Source organism: Equus asinus, chromosome 27 (assembly GCF_041296235.1).
Source record: "Equus asinus isolate D_3611 breed Donkey chromosome 27, EquAss-T2T_v2, whole genome shotgun sequence".
NCBI lineage: Eukaryota > Metazoa > Chordata > Mammalia > Perissodactyla > Equidae > Equus > Equus asinus.
The window spans coordinates 37,628,826-37,641,347 of NC_091816.1; the positions used below are offsets into that span (position 1 = coordinate 37,628,826).

At 48.5% G+C, this 12,522-nt stretch overlaps 1 protein-coding gene across 19 annotated transcripts in view; it reads right to left on the reverse strand.

The window, feature by feature from the left end:
* ARHGEF10 (Rho guanine nucleotide exchange factor 10) overlaps nucleotides 1–12,522 on the reverse strand; it is a 131,651-nt gene that overhangs the window by 22,294 nt on the left and 96,835 nt on the right. For 18 of the 19 annotated variants that reach the window (XR_011498907.1, XR_011498908.1, XM_070500140.1 and 15 more), the window contains 4 exons: nucleotides 12,077–12,163; nucleotides 10,390–10,613; nucleotides 9,601–9,758; nucleotides 3,542–3,684 (listed from right to left, as the gene is read on the reverse strand). Coding sequence is in view for 17 of the 19 variants with exons in the window: in XM_070500140.1 (XP_070356241.1) it covers nucleotides 3,542–3,684; nucleotides 9,601–9,758; nucleotides 10,390–10,613; nucleotides 12,077–12,163 (612 nt within the window). In the remaining 2 variants the exon portion in view is untranslated. Of the gene's footprint in view, nucleotides 1–1,735; nucleotides 1,947–3,541; nucleotides 3,685–9,600; nucleotides 9,759–10,389; nucleotides 10,614–12,076; nucleotides 12,164–12,522 lie in introns of those variants that run through there. The other variant, XM_070500153.1, reaches the window with a different exon arrangement.

Below are 12,522 nucleotides of genomic sequence, written 5' to 3' on the forward strand. Positions count from 1 at the left end.
CGACACTACAACTCCTGCACCAGAGTGAAGTCACTGCAGACATTTACACTTCTGAGCGTTCTCTTCCCAAAGCACCTTGCACCTACGACACGGGGAACAATCTGGAACTTCCCTTTCAGCAGACGCCCCCTCCCCCCCACTAGGGGCAGACACACTGTGAATTCAGATCTCGAGGGCTGTGCCAACACCTCAGCTGTGGTCCCTGCGCAACGGGAACTACAAGACGAATGCATTCTTTCAGAAGGGAGGTTTCTGTTTCTCTCTCTATCAACGCATTTACTCATTTCGGTACTAAAAATGCACAGAAAGAGGACTTTTATTTGGATCCACAAATATTACTTCTGAGACTTCAAGATTTACAGCATATAAGTTCTTCAGAAAACGTGGAAATAATATTTTGATTATGATAAGGTCATAATTTAATGTTATGTTAGCCTAGAAGTGACTCGGTGGCAGCTACAGAAACTGTCATTGGAGCTTTCTGGTATAAATTTATGGCAAAATTAATAGACTTTTTAGAGAAAAGTTTTTTAAAAAGGTTATTATATTATTCTTCTCTATGAAAAGAAACCCAAATATAATAAAACATTATCTCTGGCTCTTGTATATTAAATTCATTCTAATAATAATAGAAGTGCTCTTTGCTGGGTACTTTTACATCTCATTTTGCCCAAAAAACAGCCTGAGAAAGAAGGTTTATCGCCAACTTACAAATCAGATAACTGGGGCCCAGTGGGTTACCAGAGATCAGCTCGCATATATGGCTGAGTTAGGACTTGATCTCCGACTCTTAATACATAATTGAGATGACACTGACGGTGTGCAAGGACAGAGAAAACCCAGGAAGCTCCTTGCAGCACCTAAGAAAGTGTGCACAGCGGCCTTGGTGACAGTTTGCTCCAGGCTGGCCCAAAGGTTTCTCACCCTAAGGTGCGTGAAATAAAAAGTGTCAGATGGACAGAAGCACAAACAGAAAGGTACTATACAAATCCTGGGCAAAAATAACTTAAAATGTTTCTATCCTGCCTCTTCTTCTTGACATCAGAGTCCAGTTTCCTCTCCTCCCACCAACTGTCCGGGTGGCCAGACCCACTGTCCAGCTGACTTGCTGTCAGCTTCAGGGGGCAGGAGCCTGGGGAGGTGACGTCAAAAACAAAACACAGAGAGAATAGCTATTTGTAGGGCCGACCTGGCGGGGTAGTGGTTAAGTTAGCAAGTTCTACTTCAGCGGCCTGGGGATCACTGTTTGGATCCTGAGCACGGACCTACACACCGCTTATCAAGCCATACTGTGGCAGCTCAGGGCCAATCTTCCTCACCAAAAAGCATACTTAAAAAGAAAAGAAAAGCTATTTATGGTCCAACAGAAAGAGCATAGACCCGGAGCCCGTCCAGGACCCAGTTCCTGGCTGCACCTGTGCCCCACGTGTGGGACCTCGTGGTTCCTCGGGAGGTCCTGCTTTCTGAGGCCACCCTCAGGCAGGGTGTCTTCCGGTCTCAGACTGCACCCACCCACATCTGGGACTCCCTGTTACCCTGACCACGGTCAGCCCATGCTGTGACATAGAGGACCTCTCGGTATTGGCAGCTGGTGTTCCCCTTTCTGAGATTACAGAACATGCCAAAAAATAAATCCTGAAGCAGGTTTTGTGAGAGTCTTAAAATGTGTCTCACGAAACATTAGCAAAATGGTTTCAAGTCCCACCTCACTGAACAGACAATCCCCCTGAAGGAGCATCTAGATGGGTATTTTCACAAGGCCACAACGACTCACGTTTCTCCCTGAATCTGCAGACATTCAGAGCAGTCGTGGGACGTGCCCGCAGCCCTCACGGACATGCTGGTACCCGCCTGAACACACTTCTCTTTCTAGCACCTTTCCTGGGAGGGTCCAAAGAACTTTTACTCACGAGGTGGCTGAAAAAATACGTGTGCTGTGGAGTTTCCTTAGGGAAGAGCAGAGGTAAGAGATGGGATGAACAGACTGGAAACACTTAGGTAGGAGCAACTGTCTAAGGATAAAAGGGATGCCTGACACGGCTGAAAAAGTGGAAAGGTGCAAGGAAAAGCAAAATTCTCTCTCCTTCCCATCCCTCCTCCCCGGCTTGGAAGTGACAGACAGCTTTTAAGAAATTTTTGTACCACTGCAAGTACATATACACGTGCATGTTACACAATTATCAACAAGAGTTAACATGCACGGTGCTTCCCGGGAGCTGCAGGAGCCCTGGGTACACGGACCTTCACACTGCGCCTTTCTCCTTTGGCGACCCGCCTCCCATCGCCGCCACACTCCTTCTCTTTCCCTGTTGCAGAGTCGCTATTATGTAACCACGTCCCCCCACGGATAGGTGTTCCCATGTTGCTACAGATCTGTGAGATGGAACAACACTGCACTGCGTGTCCTCGTGTGTGCTCGAGCAAGCCTATCTGCAGGGTGAACGTCTGGCGTCGGCTTTGCCGGGAAAAGGTGCCGAGCTCTCTGAATGCCGATCGGTATGCGGGATTGCATTCTAGAAAAGCCGCCCTGAGGCATGCTTCCAGGTCGAAGCCTGGAGCCCCGTGCCCACACTTGCCAACGCTGGACAGTACTGAACACGCCAGTCTGAAAAACGGTCCCTTGTTTGAATAAGCAACTTTCAGGTATTAGTGAGACAAAGGTGTGTGTGTCACACATATATACCCATATATATACATATGCACATATGCGTATTTATGAGCATATTGTCTATTTATTTCTTTTTCTGTGAGCTGCCTGTTCAGGTCCTTTGAACATTTTCTATTAGCTTGGTTTATTTTTCTTAAACTTTAGTAAGAATTCTCTTTATCTTAAGAACATTAACTCTTGGTTGTAGATGCAGCAAATGTCCCCAATTTTTCATTTGCAAAAATTTTGACACACACACACACACACACACGTATTAGATGTGAAAAAACGTTCTAAAACTTTACCAAATTTATCATTTTCTTTATTATGGTGACTTCTAGATATGGGACGTGCTTGGAAAGTCTCCCCCGCTGTAAATAATGAAAATATGGAGCTGCCTTTATCGTAAGTTTATGGTTTTGTTTGTGCTCTAACATCACCCCCATAGGGAACGTTTAGGAGGGTGGAGAGTTGGGGCCTCAGATACAGCTGTTTTTTCCAAATGGCTAGTCAGCCATCTCACTATCCTTTATTGAATTATCCATTTATCGCACTGGAAATCCATCAACTCTGATTTTCCATATGTCCTCGAAGCTTGTATTATGTTCCTACTGAACACATTTTTTAAAGTGATGTGTTTGCATTAATTAGCAGGTAAACAATGAACAAGTGCTCCATGGATTAGTGGCTAAAAAACAGTTAATTTCATTTTCCAGTTAATCCTATCTTTGTGAGCCAAATCCAAGAGGGATTTTCTTTCAACACAGGGCCACGGGCAAGGGGCGGCCAGGGTCTTCTTGTGTGAGAGGCTCTGTCTGACCTCCAGCATCATCGGCAGTGGGGCTAGTTCTGAAACACACCTCTCTGCACCGTGCAGTCACTGAAATGACTCACCTCTATTGTGTGAGTCTCCACGCTGATGACAAACACTTGGCCTCCGGAAGCCGCCCACAACGTGTCCTCCATCAGCAGCAGACTTCTAACTGGCAGGACGCCTAATTTGATCACTTTTTGAGGTTCGGAATTCCAGGACCCATCTTAAAAGAAAACATTTAAGTTCATTCAAATTCAGTTATCTGTGCACAGGGACAGGGGGAAAGGATCACAGATGATCTGAAATAACAGAACCACCCCTAAAACATCATCTGTAATCTAGATGCTCACGCTTGACTCTGGGCGTGTCTGGAGTTCCAAGAGTCTGCACCATTTCCATAAAGCAATCTAACATGGCGGCTAAGCTCGGCCACCGGGGTCCGCAGGCCTCCGTTCTGATCCCGGCCCTGATACCTGGGATGCCTTCTGGACAAATTATGCACCCAAGTCTCAGTTTTCTTCTCCGTAAAATGGGGACAACATTGCCACTTGCCTCAAAGGTTGTTGTGAGAATTTAAAATGTGATAATGCAATTATAAATCTCAGCACAGTACCTGGCAGATAGGTGTTCAATACATACTATTATTTCTAATAATGTATAAAATGATTCAGTCATCATTAAAAGGAACTGCATCCAAACTAATTTATATAATGCAATAATAATATATAATTAACATAATTACTTACATATTAATTATAATTCAACATATATATTTAATATAAAATTACTTAAATATTAATAAACAATAATAAATGCAAATGTTTAAATTTCTCCATTACCTGCTCTCAGTTTAAAATATCCCTTGATACATACCATTTTACAAGACACCATATCTTTGCTTAATTAAAAAAAACAATCAAAATCGAGGTAGAAGGCACCCTGTTTTGACGAACTTGCCCCATTCCTGAAGCGCAGGGAGTGATAAAATATTTTGGTTGGAAAATATTTTCAAAGAGGTACTGATGAGGTCTGTCATGCTTTATAAGACAACGTGGATAGCAATAAAAAATTATTTAAAGCAAGTTTAACACACGGTTTAAATGTGGCCGACGTAATTATCCTGTGAATAATTGAAATAAATTCTTCAGTTTTCAAACTAACCATAATTAAGCCGTCATGCCTAAAAACCCATCTAAGCAGTTAATCTGATAACACCCTTGAGTTGTAATCAAAGAAAAATGCTTTGCTCCAGGACGAGAGCGAGGCGAGGCCGTGGTTCCACACTGAGTTCTTCTTCGTCTGGATGTGAAGTGCGGACCTTTTAGCACAAAACCTGCTCTTGAGCATCTGTCTGGACTGAGCTCAGCTGACATGAGAGGCAAGTACGCATGTCCTGAATTTCCTGGCACACTCGTAACTGATAATTCAACTTTCATGGAAATGCCTTGATGTTGCAATTAGGCTAAAAGATGCAGCAGGACAATTACTAGCCCAGTGGACACTGACCTGCTTTCATTTGTAAAATCGGCTCTGGAACCAGTGTACCATTGTGTGCTCAAACACACGTGCAAACAAACACGTGCGCACACACAGGCACACACACCAGTGTATCACTGTGTGCTCAAACACACGTGCAAACACACACGTGCGCACACACCAGTGTATCACTGTGTGCTCAAACACACGTGCAAACACACACGTGCGCACACACAGGCGCACACACCAGTGTATCACTGTGTGCTCAAACACACGTGCAAACACACACGTGCGCACACACCAGTGTATCACTGTGTGCTCAAACACACGTGCAAACACACACGTGCGCACACACAGGCGCACACACCAGTGTATCACTGTGTGCTCAAACACACGTGCAAACACGTGCACACACAGGCGCACACAGCAGTGTATCACTGTGTGCTCAAACACACGTGCAAACACACACGTGCGCACACACAGGCGCACACACCAGTGTATCAGTGTGTGCTCAAACACACGTGCAAACACACACGTGCGCACACACAGGCACACACCAGTGTATCACTGTGTGCTCAAACACACGTGCAAACACACACGTGCGCACACACAGGCGCACACACCAGTGTATCACTGTGTGCTCAAACACGTGCACACACAGGCGCACACAGCAGTGTATCACTGTGTGCTCAAACACACGTGCAAACACACACGTGCGCACACACAGGCGCTCACACCAGTGTATCACTGTGTGCTCAAACACACGTGCAAACACGTGCACACACAGGCGCACACAGCAGTGTATCACTGTGTGCTCAAACACACGTGCAAACACACACGTGCGCACACACAGGCGCTCACACCAGTGTATCACTGTGTGCTCAAACACACGTGCAAACACACACGTGCGCACACACAGGCGCACACACCAGTGTATCACTGTGTGCTCAAACACACGTGCAAACACACACGTGCGCACACACAGGCGCTCACACCAGTGTATCACTGTGTGCTCAAACACACGTGCAAACACACACGTGCACACACAGGCGCACACACCAGTGTATCACTGTGTGCTCAAACACACGTGCAAACACACACGTGCACACACAGGCGCACACACCAGTATATCACTGTGTGCTCAAACACACGTGCACACACACACGTGCGCACACACAGGCACACACACCTGTGCACATGCACGCATGCACGGCCTTCTCATTTGGGCCTCACAGCCCTTTGAGGCCCTGCAAGCTCCACTTTGGATGGGGAGAGAGAGGTTCAGAGGACTCAGGAACTCCTGTGGGGCTGTGCGTGCGGGTTCCTGAAGACTGGTCCTGCCTCATCTATCTCCTGGGGTTCCTGTCCCTGGACAGCCGTCCACCGTCATACCGGTACTGACGACCCCTCTGAAGCAACAACACAAAGACCAAGGGCGGGATAATTTGCTTCAGACATGTTATTTCGGTTAAGAATTAACTTCCAACAACTGAACTTTGTTTTCCAACCACTGGGGTTGTTCTTTCTATGCATTCCGTGCACTTGTGTGCTCCCAACCAAATCGGGAAGGTGTGAAGAGTGCAACACGGGTCACGAGGACATGTATGTGAATTGGAGCCACAGACCACCTGTCTCAAGATAACTTCTGGGGTTTTCACGCCAGGCCTGAGTTCTCAAACAGGCCAGCCCCAAACACATGCTAATTACATTTGGGCCACAACTAAAAATCTGGAAATTTCCCACAGAATTCCAGATTTCCAACTCCCTAAAACGTCAAAGACCTGCAACAGTGTGTGGCTGAGCAGCAGTCATTCTCCCTGTGGAAGGGCCAAGGTCTCCAGCCAGCCATGTCCTCCTCCTCCAAGAACAAAGCGACAGCAAATAGACCCTTCTCCAAAGAAGACATACAGGTGGCCAACAGGCACATGAAAAGATGCTCAACACCATACTCACCAGGGAAATGCAAATCAAAACCACAATGAGAGACCAGCTCACACCTGTTAGAATGGCTATTACCAAAAAGACGAGAGATAACAAGTGCTGGTGAGGATGTGGAGAATAGGGAACCCTGTGCACTGTTGGTGGGAATGTAAACTGGTACAGACACTACGGAAAATAGGATGGAGGTTCCTCAAAAAATTAAAAATAGAAATACCACATGACCCAGCAATTCCACTTCTGGGTATTTATCCAAAGGAAACAAAAACACTGACTTGAAAAGATAATCTGCACCCCATGTTCATTGCAGCATTATTCACAACAGCCAAGATATGAAAAGACCCTAAGTGTCCATCAATGCATGATGGATGAAGAAAATGTGGTATTAGGTACAATGGAATATTATTCAGCCATGAGAAAGAAGGAAACCTTGCCAACTGCATGGATGGACCTTGAGAACGTCAAGGTTAGTGAAAGAAGTTGGACAGAGAAATACAAATACTGTATGATTTCACTTACATGTGGAATCTACAAAAGCCAAATTCATAGGAGCAGAGAGTAGAATGGGGGTTGTCAGGGGCTGGGGGTGGGGGAAACAGGGAGATGCTGGTCAAAAAGCATAAAGTTTCAGTTATAAAATGAGTAAGTTCTGGGGTCTAAGGCACAGCATGGCGACGATAGTTAACAATACTTGATTGTATACTTGAAAGTCGCTAAGAGAACAGATCTTAAATGTTCTCACCACCAAACAGGAATGGTAATTACGTGAGGGGATGGAGGTGTTGGCTAACACCACTGTGGCAATCACACTGCAGTGTATAAATAAACACATTGAATCAATACTCTGCACACCTTAAACCTGCCCAATGTTACAGGTCAATTACATCTCAATAAAGCTGGAAAAAAAAGTTTAACTCCCCCAAATTAAATACAAATAAACCCTGAATAAGTTCATAGCACTGGAAGAAATGCACATAACTTGGGAGGAGGGGCAGGAGGGTCTGGAGGGTGGGCGGGTGTCATAGGAAATGCTGAGATGGGGGCAGGAACTGGAATGTCACTCTGTGCACGCTCGGCCAGGGACCAGGGTGTTAGCGACGGAGAGGGGAGTGACGGGGACCTGTTCTGGAGAAGTGAACAGGAACCTGCTGGTGGATGGAGTGTGGGAGGGGCAGGCGGAGCAGTTAAAGACAGGGATCCAGGAGGCCCAGTGGGCGCAATGGTCAGTGACTGAGATGGGAGAGGATGGTGCGGAGAGCAGCTTGCGGTGGAGAGAAGACCCTCCGTATTGGACTGGAAATGGCAGCACTGAGCTTCTAAGATATTCAGGTGGAGATACCAAAACGGCTGTTGGATGTGTGAGCCCAGAGGATGAGGGTGAAGTCATGGCCAGCTATGTGAATTCGGGGGTCACGGTCTGCTATGGACTGACTTGTGTCTCCCCAGATTCACAGGCTGAAGCCCTAATCCCCAACGGGAAGGCATCAGGAGGCGGGCCAGTGGCAGATAATAAAGGTTAGATGAAGTCCTGAGGGGGAGGCCCTATGATGGAACCAGCACCCTTATAAGAAGAGGAAGACACCAGAGCGTGCTCTCTCTCTCTTTCTCCCTCTCTGTCACACGAGCACACAGGGAGAAGGTGGCCATCCACAAGCCAGGGAGCAGGTCCTCACCAGGAAGTGACTCCACTGGCACCCTGATCTTGGGGCCTCGGCCTCCAGAAGTGCGAGGATGCCTTTTGGGCGAGCCCCTCATCTGTGGCATTTCACAGCTGGCCAAGGTGACCGAGACAGGACGTTTAAGAGCTGAGGCTGGATGAGATCTCTTAGGGAGCTGCCCAGAAGGACAAGCTTGGACCCCAGCTGTGAATCCGGCACTCTTGGTCCAACTGCTGAACAAAAGACAAGCAGGGAGGGAGACCGGCCCGCCATCGAGAAGGCAAGAAGGAAACTCAGTTTGAAACCAGTTTCCATGAAGCAGAGCTGCCACAAGTCACACACACGCTCCAGTAGCTGGGGTGGGATGCAGGCAGGGCACTGGGACAGCCGCCGGCCTCCACCCTGGGGAGCTGTGTGAGGATCAGCTGGACAGAACTGGGTATGCCCTTGGCTCACCAGGAGAAGGGACGCCAGCTCGCCTGGGGAGGCACAGCCGAAGGGCTGCAGACTTGAGCCATCCTCCTCTTTGGGCCGCTGGAACCCACTAGAACTTTGAGTGAAGTCTGCGACACAAAGGAACGGAGAGAAGGAAGAAGCCAGGGAGGGGCGGACGAGGGAGGAGCCTGAGGAGGAGGGACGATGGCCAGAACATCCAGCGTCTCTGGTCCTTGGGCTGGCGAAGACGGGTGACAGCACAACACTGAGGGAGCCCGCAATTCTCTCACCCAAGAAGAGAAATCTTTCCTGCTCTCAGTGAGGACAGGGACAGCGTGAAGGGACAGAGTCGGACTTAACAAGAAGGATTCGCACTCAAGTCATGGCTCTGCGGAAGGCGGAGGACTCAGCTGGGAGATGGACCTTTGAAACAACTTGCTGTGTGTTTAGCTGGTAGCATTCTGTTTCCCCATCACCCTTTTGGGAACGAGAAAGTTCTATGTACCTCGGGGCCAGGGGTGAACAACGCTAACGGGGTCGTGAGACTGAAAGGGGGCGGCTCAGGCCAGAGTCCAGCCCCCTGGAACCAGCAATGCAGCCTGATGTGTGGACGGCCAGCGGGACACAATTACCTTCGGCTTTGGCGTAGATGGCCACGGTCCCGTTGACGAGGCCGGCGTACAGACTCTGGGGGCTGCAGGCCAGGCTCAGGACGGTGGACTTCTCGGGAGTGAAGAAGTGCTGGAGTCGCACTTTCTTGGAGCCCTGACTGCTTTTGTAAATGGAAATGCTTCAAAAGAGAAATAAAAGCTAATGAATACATTTGCTTGCCATGGAAAGAGCGAGGGTGCCTATTGACACGAACACGTCAACGTTTCACCGGATGCCTCCCTGTCCCTCGGAAGCCTCCCACTCCTTCTAGAAACCCTGGGCTATGCTTTAAAGACTGCTACCAGTTGGATCTTTTATTTTAAAAGGGAAATTCCGGGCAGTTAAAAAATAGCCCTTCCTACAGATCCTGGAACTTCACATGAGGAAAATTACTTTAACTTTCCTCTAAACAGTGTCGATGTTCAACATGATCATAACAGAGAACACGGCTCTGACTCATCCCACAGCACACGGCGTGACGTGCTTTAAAAGCGTGAATAAGAACGAACAGCGTCAGTGGCCAACGGGCTGGTGGGACTGAGACTGCTCCCCTTAGGAGCGAGCACGTCGCTGTGGGAGCTCCCTAGACTCATCGCCACGGGCCTCAGTCACTGGCTCTTTCGGGTGCCACGACCCTAGCAATTTCCACTTGTATCACGAAATTCCCAACAGGCTGAGCTAAGGGACTCTGTCCATCCCGGCCCCTCATGGCTGTGCTCGCGACGCAACGGCGGACGGTGACCGTCTGTAACAGACTGAGTGGACCCTACCTCCCTTCTTCCGTCCCCAAGCAGATGGTGGGAACAGCGGACGCCCTCACGGCCGCGCTCTCGGGCTCCGAGGCCGTGCCGGGCTCCCGGTGCCTCTCCTCCGCGGGAATGTAGACCATACACAGGATGCGAGACTCCACGTTGAAGCACTCGATGACTTTGGGGTTGGAGTTTTGAAAGGAGACGATGGCAATCTGACCCATTTGACTGGTGCAGCTTCCGATCTGAATCAGGGTTTAGGAGGGGAGACAATGAAGGCACGGATGCTCCCACAACACTGAGAACCCTGACGCTAAGGGCAGCGACAAGAACTGATTTTCATGTGAGATCCAACATGCTTAAAAGAGTCAAATCATCTTTAAATGGTCTGCTAACAGAGCCCCCTTTTCCTTTTCAACATACTTAATTAGGTTATTTGTCTTTTACTAACAAGAACACAGGTTTTATTTTTATTGTTTTGGTGAGGAAGATTGGCCCTGAACTAACATCTGTTGCCAATCTTCCTCTTTTTGCTTCAGGAAGACTGGCCCTGAGCTAACGTCTGTGCCCATCCTCCTCTACTTTGTACGTGGGACGTCTCCACAGCATGGCTTGATGAGTGATGTGTGGGTCCACGCACCCGGGATCCAAACCTGTGAACCCTGGGCCACTGAAGCAGAGCATACAAACTTTACCACTATGCTACCGGGCCGGCCCTTGACTTTTTTTAAATCACATTTAAATCCTTTAAAAATCACGTACCCAGCACTACACAACGGTAAAGCCTTATTCATACACAACTTAAAGTCTTAAAAAGCAGTTTTTTAAAACAATTTAACACTAATGTTTAACAGACCTTACCTAAGAAAACAAGAACTTACAAGGAAAAATAAAGCAGTAAGAATGCATGTCGAAGTGGGGGGCTGGCACTGGGGGTGGGGGTGTGACCCCGAGAGGGAAGGAGGTGCCAATCACAGGTCCGCTGGGATGGAAAGAACTCTTTTAAAATCATGAGGAAGGAAGCCCAGCCCTTCACTCATAGCTGAGGGCCAACAGTGATCTGCTGTTCAGCTCTTTCTTTCAAGACTCAACTAGGAGACGAGCCAGCGGGGGCTCTGCTGGGAGGGGGCGGGGGGGGTGTAGGTTCCTGGGTGAGGGTCTGGGAACATCACGGAGGCGGCTGGGGGGTTCCCAGGGAGGGGAGACCAGGGGACCTCAAAGCGTGCTGCGTGGGGAATCCCTCTGGTTTGCACGAATCTGACACGTGCCCTGCAACGCCAGCACAGCTCAGACGCAGCATTTCATTCGGAACAAATTAATTTTAACTGCCGAGTTTCCAGCATAAAAAGCCAGCCATGTCTTGGAAGAGGAAAAAAGTCATTTTAACCTCCAAAATTTAACCTCCAACACTGAAGAAATATTTAAATTACTCTCATATTAGTTGTCAGTTGTCTTTGGACTGAATTTAATCTTGTGAAGTGTGAGACGAAAAACACAACAGAGAAATATTTTAATTCCTAGGAATGTGACATCTTTTCCAAAAGTGTCCAGCCCCCTTTCATCTTCCGTGACTCTGATGTTTATAAACGTAATCCAGGACACGCCGGGAGCTAACAACGGTCCGGCAAACCATCAAACATGTAACTTCTCGTCACGTCACCTGCAGACGTTGACGCGTGAACGTTACAGACACACAGAGACGTCTTACCCACAGGAAACCGTGGGCCGCAGACGCCGCATCCGGCTGACCCTCGGCACTCAGGTACGGCTCAGGATTGTAGGCGGCACATTCGATCTGGCAGGGAAAAAACCCAACGTCCACGTTTAAAATAGGACCCAGAGGCGTCTGGATGACACAGAGTCCTAAACGGACGACAGGGTTCTGACATCTAACCACAGACGGTCCAGGTTATTCCTCATCAAAGATTGAGACAGAGAAGGACTAAAGTAGGAATCTCACTACGGAGCTTTTTGGAAGCGAACAGCTAAAGCAGACGCTTCCGTCTTCAGCGTCTTGTTCTTCAGACCCACCACCTGCTGGAAACAAGTGTCGGGGAGCACGTCACACGGCGGCTCCCTCCTCCCTGGATGGAGACCTGCCCCTCCAGTCCTTTCCTACCCGCCCGCCTCCCCCGGGGGTGGGCTCTGAGCTGC